The sequence below is a fragment of the Cryptosporidium sp. chipmunk genotype I genome (assembly GCF_004936735.1).
Source record: "Cryptosporidium sp. chipmunk genotype I strain 37763 chromosome Unknown contig_52, whole genome shotgun sequence".
Taxonomy (NCBI): domain Eukaryota; phylum Apicomplexa; class Conoidasida; order Eucoccidiorida; family Cryptosporidiidae; genus Cryptosporidium; species Cryptosporidium sp. chipmunk genotype I.
The window spans coordinates 12134-25535 of NW_027125580.1; the positions used below are offsets into that span (position 1 = coordinate 12134).

The following is a 13402-nucleotide window of genomic DNA, read 5'->3' on the forward strand; positions in this document are numbered from 1 at the left end:
AAGCTTAGAGTTTTTTGTTAAAACTTGAAAATAATGTAGTTTAGTTATCATGACGGAAAAAACTTACAAATACAACTTTTTACTGGCCTGACCGATATTGCGAGCCGATATTGCGAGCCGATATTGCGCCGGCGGGAACGGATGCTTCGAAACAAAATAAAGTGGAAGGACAAAAAAGACCTAAATGAAATTTGGGGCGAGAAAACCAAGAAACAAGAATCATTGGCTAGTGGTGAGTGAATATAGCCAAGTGTTAAATAATGTGGGAGAACTTGGACCCTGTTTGGGGAACTGGAACCTTTGAAAAGTTCTATACAGGTGTGTTTGGAATTGTGTTGTCGTCGCGTCCGGAAGAGCTGGACGAGTGGTGGGATCTTAATAAAAAGTGCGTAAAATTTGTAGATGATCACATACAGTATTTATCCAATCCTTTATACTCATTACCTCGCGATTCTGCGTTGGACGTGCGCAGTGGTGGCTCTCAGTTGAAGGGGTTTTTGAAAGGAAGGTTTCCAAAAACAGCAGAGCTACTTTCGGAGCCTCAAATTCTGAGAATATGCGAAGATATTTCTGTTGAGCTTTCTTTGCATCAACTAGAAGTTTTTGGGTTTATAGATTTAGCTTTTCAAGACCCCTCCTTACAATTTGATTCTGGACAAATTGAACTAGTTAGTTTGTCTTCGACGGTTTTAGAATTATATTGCAGAGAAGTCAAATTCTTGTTATTGATAATCAGAGAATTGGCTAACAATAGCCACCCTTGCGTGGTGCTAGGTGTTCTATGTGATTCTGAGTCAGAATTTAATAATAGGGAAGAGCAAGTTTCCTCGGATTCCCCAAGTGAATCAAAAGCTGGAAGCGTTTTTACTTCACAGTGTACACCAATATGTATATATGGATGTTCAGTAATCCTGGAATCTGGTTTTGTTCGTAATGCAGTAAATTCTATCTTTCAAAGTATTCAGGAAGTAATAAAACTTGGTCAGGCAAACATTAAAACTGACTCACAATCCATGGCAGATCTACCGAGCAACTCTGAGACATCTGACTGCCTGAGAGATCATTATAGAAACGTAATTATTCAGCTGACAGATACCGTCGCAATTTTGTTATCACGATTTTCCCCGAGCCTTGATGAAGTGGAGGCATTGATGGAATTAATTCCAAATGCTGCAAGAATGCAGCCCAGCTTTCTTACAAACAGGCCAACTGCTGCTGACTTTGATTCATGGGATGAGTTCGGTACTCATTTTTCTGATTATGCCGGAAAAGGTTCTGGAATAGAAGGCCAAGACTCAAAGCAAGTTATTAGCGGTTCTGATACGAGATTAAGTCTTTCAGCAAAGATTCTACTGATAATAATTATATGTTTTGATACTATGCCTAACAGATGGAGCAGAACAAAGAACATTTCTGCAGCTCCAAATTCTATTCATGAAGCACATAATTGGTTTCGTTCTAGCGCTAGATTGCCAAAATCTTCAAAAAACAACTTTTTTTCAACTAAACATTCTTTGATAACAAAGCTTTCCCAGGATACCACAGCAAGCGCCTCAGGCTCTCTATCAATACAAGAAGAGCAAAGTAGAACTTTATCAGGAGAGTTTTGGGATATAGATGCCCCTTTGGGAAGATTTGCTGCATTTTCAATTAATGGGGCATTTGGCCAAAACTCAAAGAAGCGATTTATGGGTCTTACTCACTGGCGTACATTGAGGTTTATTCAAGATGAGCTCTTGCCAAGATTAGACCCACAGGATCCAGTTGGACTTGCGTTCATTCAAGCTATTTATGATATATGTTCAGTTGCATTAAGCCCAACTCAAGATCCAATTCAGTGGTCAAGAATTCTGCAGCTTCAGCGAAGGATATTGATGGAAAGAGACTCTAAACTATATTCATCTGAGCGAGATAGCACACCTCCCAGTACATTAAGAGCTCAGTCAAAAATTTTTATTCAAACAGGCAATTCTGAGCCTGTAATATCAATCCTTAGTCCTTTGGTATGTTGTTTGGATTCTCTATGCAGGAGATACCCTTTGGCAAGCTGGGGAGCTTCTAAGGTACTTTCTAGCTGTATTGAAATGTTTCCAACCTTGAGTATGTACTCATCATTTGGAGAAACTGAAGATGGAACATCTGCATCTGTACCCTTGCCTCCAGTACTTTCCGAGCTTTTTGTAGACTTGTTAGACCTTGCAGCAACAATTATGGCAGTTGGCCATTACTCTCTTGGGCAACAAGTTGCTCATTTTTTGCAAAACCAACCATCAAACTTTTGGTTCCACCTCCCATCAATCCTTATTTTCATTTCTAGAACTTTATTAAGCAAGGAAGACATTTTAAGTTTTCCAGAGGAGCATCCTAGGCTTGGAGTGTGGAGTGGAGCTGGATTTGATAATCCCCGCTCTTTTAGGCCAATATTCAGGGCAGTTCTACGAGTTCTAAGTGCTGGGTTTTCATCCAGACTTTGTATTTCATGCCCTCCTCCACCTCCACTTCTTAGTCCTTCGCTGAATCTTCATGAATCTAGGTCAGTTCCAGATTTCCTGATCTTGCTTCTAAGAGATTGCTTTGAGAATAAAATTTTTGAAGACCCAAAGCTTCTTTATACATTATTTATTGGTTCCCTTGATGTTTTTTCACAGGGTATTCTTCATAGCCAATCATCAGAAGTACTTGCAATACTTTCTTCAAAAATTGCTCTTTTATCAAAAGTGCTTCAGCATTCAATAACTCAAAATGATTCGGGAATTTTTCTAATTAAGTTATTTTCATCGATAATTTCCCTTCAGTTCCGAGTTTCCAGCATTAATAACTCAACTTTTTGTCTTAATAATGAAGTTAATAGAAGCGCAGCTAATAACACAGAGTACACATTTTGTGGAAAAGCAGATGGAAATGGTAAAGCAAGCTCTTTTAATGATGATACAAATGGGGTTCTAAGTAAGTCCCAGCTTCCTTTAATAAGGTGGGTAATGCTGGAAATTCTTCCAATCATACATAAGTTGAACTCAATTCCACCAGTAAGAAGGTGGACAATTTCTGCACTAGTACTTAAATTTATAAGACACACACTTTCAAATCCATTGCCTGAACGCCAACAAGACTTCACTGAGGATTCGGATGCAACAATCTGGCTATTCAGATGCCTTTTATCAATTGATTCTCCTTCATTCCACCAACTAATGGCTCTTGTAATACCTCCTGAAGATCCTTTTCTGACATTTCTTCAAACCCAAAACAGGGACACTTCTAGCAGGCCAAAATTGTTGACAGCCAAAACTGGACTTGAAATTATTAGAATATTATTCCAGAGAGACAAACTTTTTCTTTCATGGGTTAACTATCATAAAAACTCTCTTCGTAGACTCTGTACTGGTTTGCTTTCTCGTACTGGGACTCCAATAAATATTCAAGAGGTCCTATTGGATACTGAAGCTCTTGATGCTGTAACATCCTCTGACAGCTCATTAATTTATTTTCACGAACAATTGGCTCTTCCAGTTCAAGAGGATTTATCTCCTACACGGTTTGAGCTGCTTAATTTAAAGAAAAATGAATACTATAGAGTTTCTCTACTAAGATATATTATTATTGGTACTGACCCAGATTTACTTAAGTCATCAACTTATATAGCATGCCAATTTCTATACAGAGATCCTGAGGCACTTACAGCTCTTCTCACGAGTTCACCCGCACTATTGCTGCAATTAAGATCATCGTTCTCACGTATATTTTCATCTCCAGATCTTGATAAATTTCCAACTTCTATCCAAGGCTTTATTTTAGACTCTGAAGACTCCTTTAATTATATTTGGAATAATCCAAATTCATTTATCCTAGCAGAATCTGAGTCAGGTATGAAAAGTACTTCTCTGGTTGCTGATCAACAGGCAGTTTATTGGGACGAAATTACAGAGGCGGACCCAACCTCTTCATTGTACTCTTGTGAAAACAATTTAATAGGTATTTCCTTCAAAACCCTTCTTCCAATCCACAATGAGCTCGAACTGAATTATACAATTTACATTGATTCGCTTGTCGAGTCAGCAGATTTGTCTCTTTGGTGCTCATTAAAAACCACTCTTCTTCGAGAGTTACCCCTATCTTCAAAATTAGAAACTTTAAGAACTGACGAGACGATACTTAGTGGCTATCTCCAGTTACTTCCTCCAACTTTCATTCCAAATAAATCATCCTTATATAACAGAATCTCAAGATTCCATTTAACTAGTACAAGGTCTCTAGTCGCTTTTGCACTTTCAAAGGGTTTAGAAGACAGGTTTTTGATTTCGTCTTCTTTGAATGATTCTGTTTCAGTTCCAAATATTGCAATTGGAACACAATCTAGATCTCAAGATACTGCATCTTCGGCTGTCCCACTTCTACTAGGACTAGGGCTTGGAATGGCAACAGATGTACCTACTATAAAAGAATATCTCATTTTTTCAACATCAAATGATGCAAGTTATTCAGTGAAGACTTACGAAGAAATCTATATTCCGGATGCATCTTCTTCCACTGATGAGTCCACCTTCCCACTATTAACTATTATGGATATTCTTTCTACACCTCCACAAATTCCTCTTTCACATCCTAATGATCAAAGGCCATGCTTTCCTTCGATAGATTTTGCCATTCTTTCGCAGTTGGAGTTTTATTATCTCACTCTTCGCTTGACAATAAACCTTTTAAAAATACCACAACTTTTAGACTTTTCTCTTCGACTTTTAAATGAAAGACTTAATTCGAGATTTGCAATTCTCAAGGAACGAATTCTTTTACCTGTCACTTGGATACCTCCAGAATATCGATGGCTTCATTTTCTTCATCTGGCACTAATTGTACATTTAATATCTTCTGAAGTATTTGTGGTATCTCAGGTTTCTTCTGCATTAAAAGAGATTCAGTGTTTAGATTTCCACAATTCACTACTTAGAGACCCATTTTGGCTCTCATGCATCCAAAACTTAAATGCGTTATTCAGGCTATTCCTTACTCCTCCAAAGACTTCATCTTCTTCTCACGATCAGCTTGACATACTTTCTCCCATTTTGAATATAGCACATTCTTTTCTTGAGGATGAGCCATCACCAGATATTGAGCTTCTAATCCAACAAAGCGCTAATTACACATTTCTTTTCTGCTCCTTTATACCATATTTAACAGCTAAAAACCAGGTTTGCGGTATTTATAGGACATCTTTACAATCTATACTTCCTGAAAATTATGGAAACCAAAAGTTTATTCAAGACAGATTTCCACTTACTTTTGCACCTTCAATTAGTTCAATTTCTTGTCGTCTATTTATTAATGAGTATGTGCAACTTCTTGGGTTGCTTCTTAATAAGTTTTCAACAGTTTCACCTTTTAATTACACAGAGTTGGAATCAAGAGATCTAGATGCTAATTCCTTCACGACATTACAAGCAATAATAGAGCTTTGCAGACCATTTATCAACTTTTCCTTCTTTAAAAAGACTCCGGTACCACTCTCTTCTGCAATACTTTCAATATTTTCACAAACTTTACTCACTACTTTGAAGCATGTCCATGCATCATTTTCGGCAGAAACTAATATATATAACGGCGATGAATCATCATTGAGGTTGTACTTGCCCAGCTATTCTATTTCGGAGATCCAAAGACAGAAAATATGCTTCACAACCATCCAAGATTGTTGTGAAGATCTGGTAAGACTTTTAGTTGAGCTAGAAAAGGCATCCTACACAAATTACAGTTCCAACCAGTATTTTCCACCTGGGTGGAAAAATACACTTCTAATCCTCCTTTCAAACTGTATTGCTATTGACTCCATCCAGTTTTCAAATAAATCAAGTCAAGATACAGGCGAACAATTCACAAGCTCATTTCTTCGACAGATTTGGCCAGAAGTTTGGGCCAGCAATAGGAATAATGGTTACTCCAGCAAATCCAGCTCTGGAAGGCCAATTTCCACCTTCGTAGAATTTGTTTCTCTATTAATTAATAACCTTAGGGTTTCAACTAAACAAAATGAACATGAAATTTTAAGAAGCTTAGATGACTTTCTTCCCTCTAAATTGGAGCCACGAAACACCTCTTGGGTTCTGAAACCACAAGAAGTCATACTCTTGACACAATTAAATCAATTTAAAAAATCAAAAGATTTTGATGAAGGTGATATTGAAAATGAAAATTACAGAATTTCTGAGCTTTGCAATTGGATTCCTTTTAACTCTGATCTGTTGTTTGGTACGAAAACTCAGCAAAACCACTCTTTTCTTTCACTTTACTTGCTTTTCCTAATCTACAATAAGATACATATTTCCAGTCAATTAATTTTGACAAATTCTTCTGTACTGGTTCCTTCTATTACTGGCGATGAGCATATCCAAAGTCTATATGCTCTGATTGAAAGCTCAAAATTCTCCATTCAATGCTGCCATGGAAGTCTTATTTTTTGGAATTATATAACCATTAACTGGATTCGAATGTCCCCGTCTTTTCTAAGGAAGATTATTGAGTCTGATTATATTAGTTGCCTTCTTTCCCAAGAAGTGGTTTTAACTGCATTACAGGACTGCCACCAACTGTTCTTAGATCTTCAGTTTGTAAGTTCACAAATATCTTTTAATTTGCAACTCGAAAAGGCATTCGATAGAATCGAGCTTATAATCTCGATATTTTCTCTTTTGCTTGAAGTCATTAATAGGGGAGTACTGCCGAAAAATACTCTTGCTGGCTATGGATCAATTGATAATTTTGAAGTTATTATTGGTTGGATTATCAAACTTGAGGCATTCTTCTCCTCTTTGTTTGAATTTTTCCTTAAACATTTGTTATTCTGCCAGCAAAAGAAATCAGACTGGCAATTTCACTCTGAAGGCCAGTGCATGTTTAACTCTGGTAGATTTGGGAGTATTATAGTTGTTGAAAAATTCTCACCAATACTTTGCTCCGTATATTCATTATTCTCGAAAGTTCTTGTTACAGGATATCACATTTCTTATCTTAAATATAGGATGAATAATGGGACAGAAAACAAGGTTAATCTAAATAATTTGAATCACGGGAATGCTAAAGAACAAGATACGAACTTCATCATTATCAATATATTGCATTCTAGAACCGGACAAATCCTTGAATCAGCATCCCAAATGATATCATTGGTGCCGAATATTGATCAATTAAACTCTTTAATATTTTCTTGTATCTCTTGGTTCGAGTCTGAGGTGGAGTTTCTTTCACACTACAAGCCTGTGAAGTTAGGATTTGAACTAACCTCCACAATTCACAATTCTCCTCATACTAATCCTTTCAAGCTTAAGCTCGAAATCGCAAGATGGCTTTCAAATTGCATTTCTTGTTTAACTTCATCTCTCAAAGATGGAATAGAGTCAAAGCCATCTCATATTTTGCAGAATGTTGTGTCTATACTTGCCAGAGGATCTCTTACTATTCTTCTTTGTGACACACAATTTCCAGGGCAACCTTTAACTTCAACATCAAGCATACTTTCAGCAGAGGACCCATTCCAAGAAGCTATTAGAACTTGTATTAGCTCGATTAACCTGATGCTAAGCTCAGAAATAAAAAACAACTTTTTGAATTCAAAGTTGTCAGAAACGTCCAAGAGTTGTAAGTCCGAGTTGGAGTTACTGAAACAAATAAGATCAAAACTGGAAAGCATACATTTTATTTCTACTTAGAACTTCGGAAAGATATTTTTTTCAGAGAAAAAAACTAAAAAACATATATTAATTAATTCTAATTTCAATAATAGATGTACACTTTTTCTACCTAATTTCCTAATTAATGCTAAATAATCTGAGCTTCAGATTACAAGTAAATTTAGTTGTCACAAAGCAGAACTTTAGAAGGGTTTTTTGTATTTCCTCCCATTCTTACTCCTAATCCGTTTCCAATGAATCCTACAATACCCAAACCATATTGTCTATTTATTTCACTGTTGCCTTGCACTTCATCTTCAGCTCCGTTTGTATTATACACTTCTCTTTCTTGGTTACTTCCCAAGCTCCTCTTCCTATTAATATCAACTTGAAATTTATCTTTTTGACCGGTCGTATGGCTCAAAGCTAATAAATCCCTAAATCCTGTACGTCTGCAGACATAAAGTGAATTTTTTTGAATCCCCTTTGGCTCATTCCCTACTAAAAGTTGTCCCAGATTTTCATTTTCTGTATTGCAAGAAAGTAAGTCATCATACCAAGTATCCATACTATCTTCTCCACAAACCGGAAGCCCTCCTTTGTTATCCCTTTCTCTTGGGCCATGGTAACATCTACAAACCTTTTCGTAGTTCGTATTAAGTAGTTTTTCGAATGCTTGGAAGGAAACTCCTGTAACACTCACATTTCCTTTCCCAATTACTCTGTTTACTTCAACATTAAGATCTTCCAAAATACTGTCCTCTTCAGCTTCCAGTACTGTTGCAGAGCTTAGTCGAATTTTTTCACTACTAACTAGTTTTTTGATATCTTTTGTGGAAATAAGTCCATCTTCATCCTGATCCAACATTTTAAAAGCCATCGTAAGTACATCCTTCCTGCAAGACAGTTTTGGAGAGATTACAGCAGCAACGAATTCTATATAGTCGATTTCTCCATTTCCATCGCTGTCTACTGCATCCAAGAGAAGATCTATATGATGCTGAGGAACTCTGAGTTTCTGTTGAGCTACCAACTGTTGAGTCGCCACGCGCAAATCACAAAGTTTAATCTTACCAATTTGTCTGGTGTCTAATTTATAAAAGACATTTCTGAGGTTTTCTATCCATTTATCTGGGCAATACCTTGCAATGACAGTTAATGCAATCTTTTTTAGTAGAGGAGAAACATAGTATCTCCTTAATGATTTAAGCATTGAAGCTTGAAATGGAGTGTGCTCAGTGGATACAAAGATATTTCTTTTAGATGAATATGATTCATGGGCCTCAACTCCATCGATAGGATTCACTCTATAAATTTTATCTGAAAACTGGCTTAACCATGGGTGCTGCAAAGCTCTCTTTGCATCTAATCTTTCGTCTACATTGCGATTTAGTAGCTTTGAAAGCAAATCTCTCGCGAGAGGAGAAATAATATTGTAGTTTGGGTCTTCAAAGCAAAGTTTTTTATTTAATACCTGTGAAATAGTGTCTGCATCGTTTGCCCCTGGGAATGGTACTGTTCCCATTAATAATAAGTGGAGTAGTATACCTGCACTCCAAACGTCACACTTTGGTCCATAAGATTCATTTGTACTATTAAGAACTTCAGGGGCAACAAAATAAGGTGTTCCAGCTTTGGTAGTCATCCCATAATACTCTCCATTATTCAATTTATAAAACTCCTTAGATAGGCCAAAGTCAACAAGCCTAATCTCAAAGCTCCTATTTGTTGAAAACAAAAAGTTTTCAGGTTTAATATCTCTGTGACAAATTCCCTGATTATGAAGATAATGAAGAGCACTAAAAATCTGACGCATTGTATTAGCAATAAGTTTTTCTCTTTGAATGAAATCTAGAGATTCTTTAAATCCTTTAACAGTCCCATTTATTGCCTCCTCATTGCATTCTGGACAGGGACATATTTGAGTTTTTACTACATCCATTGTGTACTTCCCTGTAACATCGTCAATGGAAACATTAAGCCTATCCAACAAATGACCACCATGGCAAAGCTCCATGACTAAACATATATATTGTTCATCTTCGTAAACTTCGTAAAGACGAGCAATATTTGGATGGTGCAACTTCTTCATTAGACGAACCTCTGTCTTAATCCTTTCCACATCCTTTGGATTAATTTGTCTAATCTTGTTTTTATTCATTATTTTTATAGCTCTGATTGCTCCCGTCTGATTCTCCATTGCGACTCTTACCACTCCATAAGAACCTTGACCAATTATCCCTTTAAGGTGGTACTTCTTCTGTAGCTCTAAAAGTGAGCCCAAAGAAACAAATGCATTATGGCTGAACTTCAATTTGAAAGCTGGGGAAAAACACATACCCTTAGCTCTTTCAGAGCTCTCAAGTCTAGTCCTTGTTCTATAACTTTCGGTGCTTTGGCACTTTCGATTACAGCTACTATTTTGGTCGCTTTTTCTATTTGAAGTTCGTCTGACTGGAGTGTTCTCTGTTGAGTTAGTAGCTCCATCCCTAAATTTATCAAATCCTATAGAGGCTTCTTTCCTCTCACTGTTATGAAGGTTCTGAGCGTTCCTAAATCCACTTCCAGGCTTAGCACCCTGGCGGCTGACGGGTGTTCGAACCTTTCCTTGATTCTTTTCCATTATATTAATATGAACTATATGGCCTTATAGTGGCCAATTATTAACTTTTCATAAAACTCGAAATGAATTCCTGATAATTTCTTCTGAAAATCTTTGTTCGCAATGGTTCCATCGGTGCCTATCTTCTAACGGCCAAGATCTACTCGAAAATCACTTTTTCGTGTAAAATCTCGGTCAATTCAGCCAATTCTAGCAACTAACTAATTTGGATGTTTATATAAAAAAATTATTTATTTGTTTGTCTTCTTTATTTTAACTTCAATTTTGTCGTTTAATAGACTGTGGTTCCCTGCATGCCCACAAGTGTGGGGAACTATGAGCGACCATATTGGCGCTGGAACAATTGGTATGAATTAAAGTGTGGACTTTCAGACCAGCGGCATTATAAACAAGTAGCTTAGCTGCACCATTGATTTCAAATCAATGTCAAGAAGGAAACTGCGTTTTGAAAAAGACACAATTTGAAGCGGTAAAATGGCACAGCAATATATCTATAATACGGACTACATTAATAGGATTAATGAGCAGGTTTATAAAGAAATGGGTATTTCACATGAATTAGAGAGTTTTGCAAGGAAAGGAATTGTGCCAAATAAGAATGATGATCTATCCATTCACAGTAGTACTACTTACGGTTGTAGACCAATAAAAGGTGTTAGATCTGAAAATGCCACCGATGGAAAATTGAACTCAATTACTGGTTTTGGGCTGGTGGTTTTTACTTTGTTAATTATTTACTTTTTCAACAAAATATTATTCTGGCTCATAGTAATTTCTATTATTGCATTTTGCGTTTCTTTTGTCACTAGGAACTTAGGGAATATAGAAGCTAGTGACAAGAGGTTGCCATTTTAGAATTGAATCAGCTTTCTGCAGAAGCATTCAATCCTTTTTAATATAGAGGCGTGCATTATAGTTTTTAACTTATATAAACTGTCCTAATTTTCTTTACTGTTGCGTAGAAACTTGAATAAACTTGATTCCAAGCAATTTCCAAGTTCTGAACCATTTCTGATTGGGATGAACCAAAGAGTGAATCTGAATTATCTGCAAGTAATCTTTTTTTCACCGCAACCCTAAAAAGTTTATCGATATTTGATCTGTCTCCACTTTTTTTATTGATTTGAGCTTCTTCATCTGGATCTGAATATTTAAATGAAAGTTACTTACTTTGATAATTTTCAACTTACCCTTTCTAACTCTTAAACCTCTTATCTGATCTTCAATATTGGGCTCAATCTTAGGTAATGGATTTGGTAAATATCTAAAGAATGATATTAATACAAGCAATCTTGCAATTTGTCTTGGAGACTCTTTGGTATATTTGTGAATTCTTTCTTTAACTTCTTCCCAAGTTTGAGAAGGAAAACAGGTCATTACGACATCTTTCAAAATATTTATTGACCCATTTGGATTCTGAAGAATTTCTAAAAGTTCGTTATTTTTCAATGGCTTTAGATGATCTTTCTTAATCACATTATTCTTCAGTAAAATTTCAATATTTAATATGTCACGTAGCTGCATCATTGAAAGGGCAGGATCTTCAACAGTAATTTCCATTATATCTTCGTCTTTTATTGCAAAGTTATAAATTATATTTAGGAATGAACTTCCCAAACCCTTTCCTTGGTACTGGGGAAATATTAAAACTTGAGAAATTCTAATTCTAGATTTGGGAATCGAAAAAAATAAGTAAGTTGTAATTAAACCCAAAACAATAAGTGATTGTTCTCTCTTAACAAGAGGGAGCCAAACTGCCCATCTATCTTCTTGGTCAATAGAAGAAGCGGATTCAATGTACCAGTGGAGGAACCACTCAATCCTCCTATGTAAAATTTGAAAGTTTTTAACATAAGGATGCGACTTCAAATTATCAAATTCTTTGTTAAGGCTTGAGGTTAAGTTCTCGATTTCAGATAAGTCAATTTTTCTTAAATCTACTTCCTCATGCCTATTTAATTTAAGCTCTGTCTCGAATATACCTGCTGAGACCCCAGGAATCCATCTTAATGGAATCTTCAATCTTTCCATAAATTCTTCTTTAGAACAAAATCCCCCCTCCAGAGGAATTGTTTTGAGCTGTTTAATAATATTTTCTATATAGTGACTCTTGTCCTCTTCACTCAACGTAATCTGCTCTTTAGATTTGTTTTTTACTGCAGCTACATCTACTTCCACATATACATCAAACCAATTGCAAGAGAAGTAAATGTGAATTATTGTATCATACCCATCTAGTAATGCAATTTCTTCATCGTGGAAAAAGTGATGAGCATAGTATGGAGCATAAGACCCTGCCCTCTTTTCAATAAAGTCACTCAATGTTTCACATGGATGAAGTAAAATTTTATTCAATACATTATCTATCTTAATTGGAACAGGTAGCTGTGAGTCAGACTCTTCGTTCAACCTTAATCGTTTATTAGGGTTTGTATCATCCATTCTGTTCTAATCAACTTTAAAAGCCTATCCTAAAACAAATAAAATGTGCTATATACAGTTTTTTTGTCTGGTAACTAATTTCAACTAGATTAAATTTCCCACAATTTGTTTGCATTTGGCGGCAAACTGTGCCGATATAATTTAATTGTTTATTTTGCATGCGTCAAAGTTTAAGCAATTGAATTGAAATAATTTAATTATAAATTAACATAATTTTTCCTTTATTTATAAGATTTAGTTGTATGAGTGCAATTCGATATAAATAACATTTCTCTAAGTCTTTTCAATAATTTCCAGTCTGCAATAGTCAATTTTCAATTTTCAAAGATTTAGTGTTTGCTCGGATTATGATAAATTTATAAGAATAACTAGACACTGTTTAGATTAGACTACATAGGCATTGATTTTAATTGACAAAGGAATCCATCAATTTTTTTGGAGACGTTTATGGGTCAAAAGTGGTTTTTTTTCTAACCTATTTTCCTAGCATTGATGTATAATGTAGCAGTACTTTTACCAAGCTTGGACTATCGTAATAACACGAATGGAGCAATTAATAGAGCTTCCATGGGAATTCTTTGGGAGCAGATCAGTTGGTTATTTACGGTATTCTTAGCAGTTACTTTTTCCATTTTTTCAATCGAATCAAGGTTAGTTTAATTATTAGGAATAATCAGTGCAT

General features: G+C 35.7%; 4 protein-coding genes across 4 annotated transcripts; 2 read left to right on the forward strand and 2 right to left on the reverse strand.

The window, feature by feature from the left end:
- Nucleotides 1-260: 260 nt before the first annotated feature.
- On the forward strand, nucleotides 261-7694 carry ELE39_003414 (uncharacterized protein; the record flags this gene model as incomplete). The annotated part of the gene is made up of 1 exon (XM_067346400.1): nucleotides 261-7694. One exon carries the CDS (start codon nucleotides 261-263, stop codon nucleotides 7692-7694), a length of 7434 nt encoding a protein of 2477 aa, XP_067202866.1.
- Nucleotides 7695-7836: 142 nt separating this feature from the next.
- Nucleotides 7837-10278, reverse strand: ELE39_003415 (calcium calmodulin-dependent kinase with a kinase domain and 2 calmodulin-like EF hands; the record flags this gene model as incomplete). The annotated part of the gene is made up of 1 exon (XM_067346401.1): nucleotides 7837-10278. The coding sequence occupies one exon, from the start codon at nucleotides 10276-10278 to the stop codon at nucleotides 7837-7839; it is 2442 nt and encodes an 813-aa protein (XP_067202867.1).
- Nucleotides 10279-10752: 474 nt separating this feature from the next.
- On the forward strand, nucleotides 10753-11133 carry ELE39_003416 (uncharacterized protein; the record flags this gene model as incomplete). Its single annotated transcript, XM_067346402.1, has 1 exon — nucleotides 10753-11133. The coding sequence occupies one exon, from the start codon at nucleotides 10753-10755 to the stop codon at nucleotides 11131-11133; it is 381 nt and encodes a 126-aa protein (XP_067202868.1).
- A 64-nt stretch (nucleotides 11134-11197) lies between these two features.
- On the reverse strand, nucleotides 11198-12720 carry ELE39_003417 (Hat1-like acetyltransferase; the record flags this gene model as incomplete). Its single annotated transcript, XM_067346403.1, has 2 exons — nucleotides 11198-11421; nucleotides 11469-12720. The coding sequence occupies 2 exons, from the start codon at nucleotides 12718-12720 to the stop codon at nucleotides 11198-11200; spliced, it is 1476 nt and encodes a 491-aa protein (XP_067202869.1).
- Nucleotides 12721-13402: the final 682 nt, after the last annotated feature.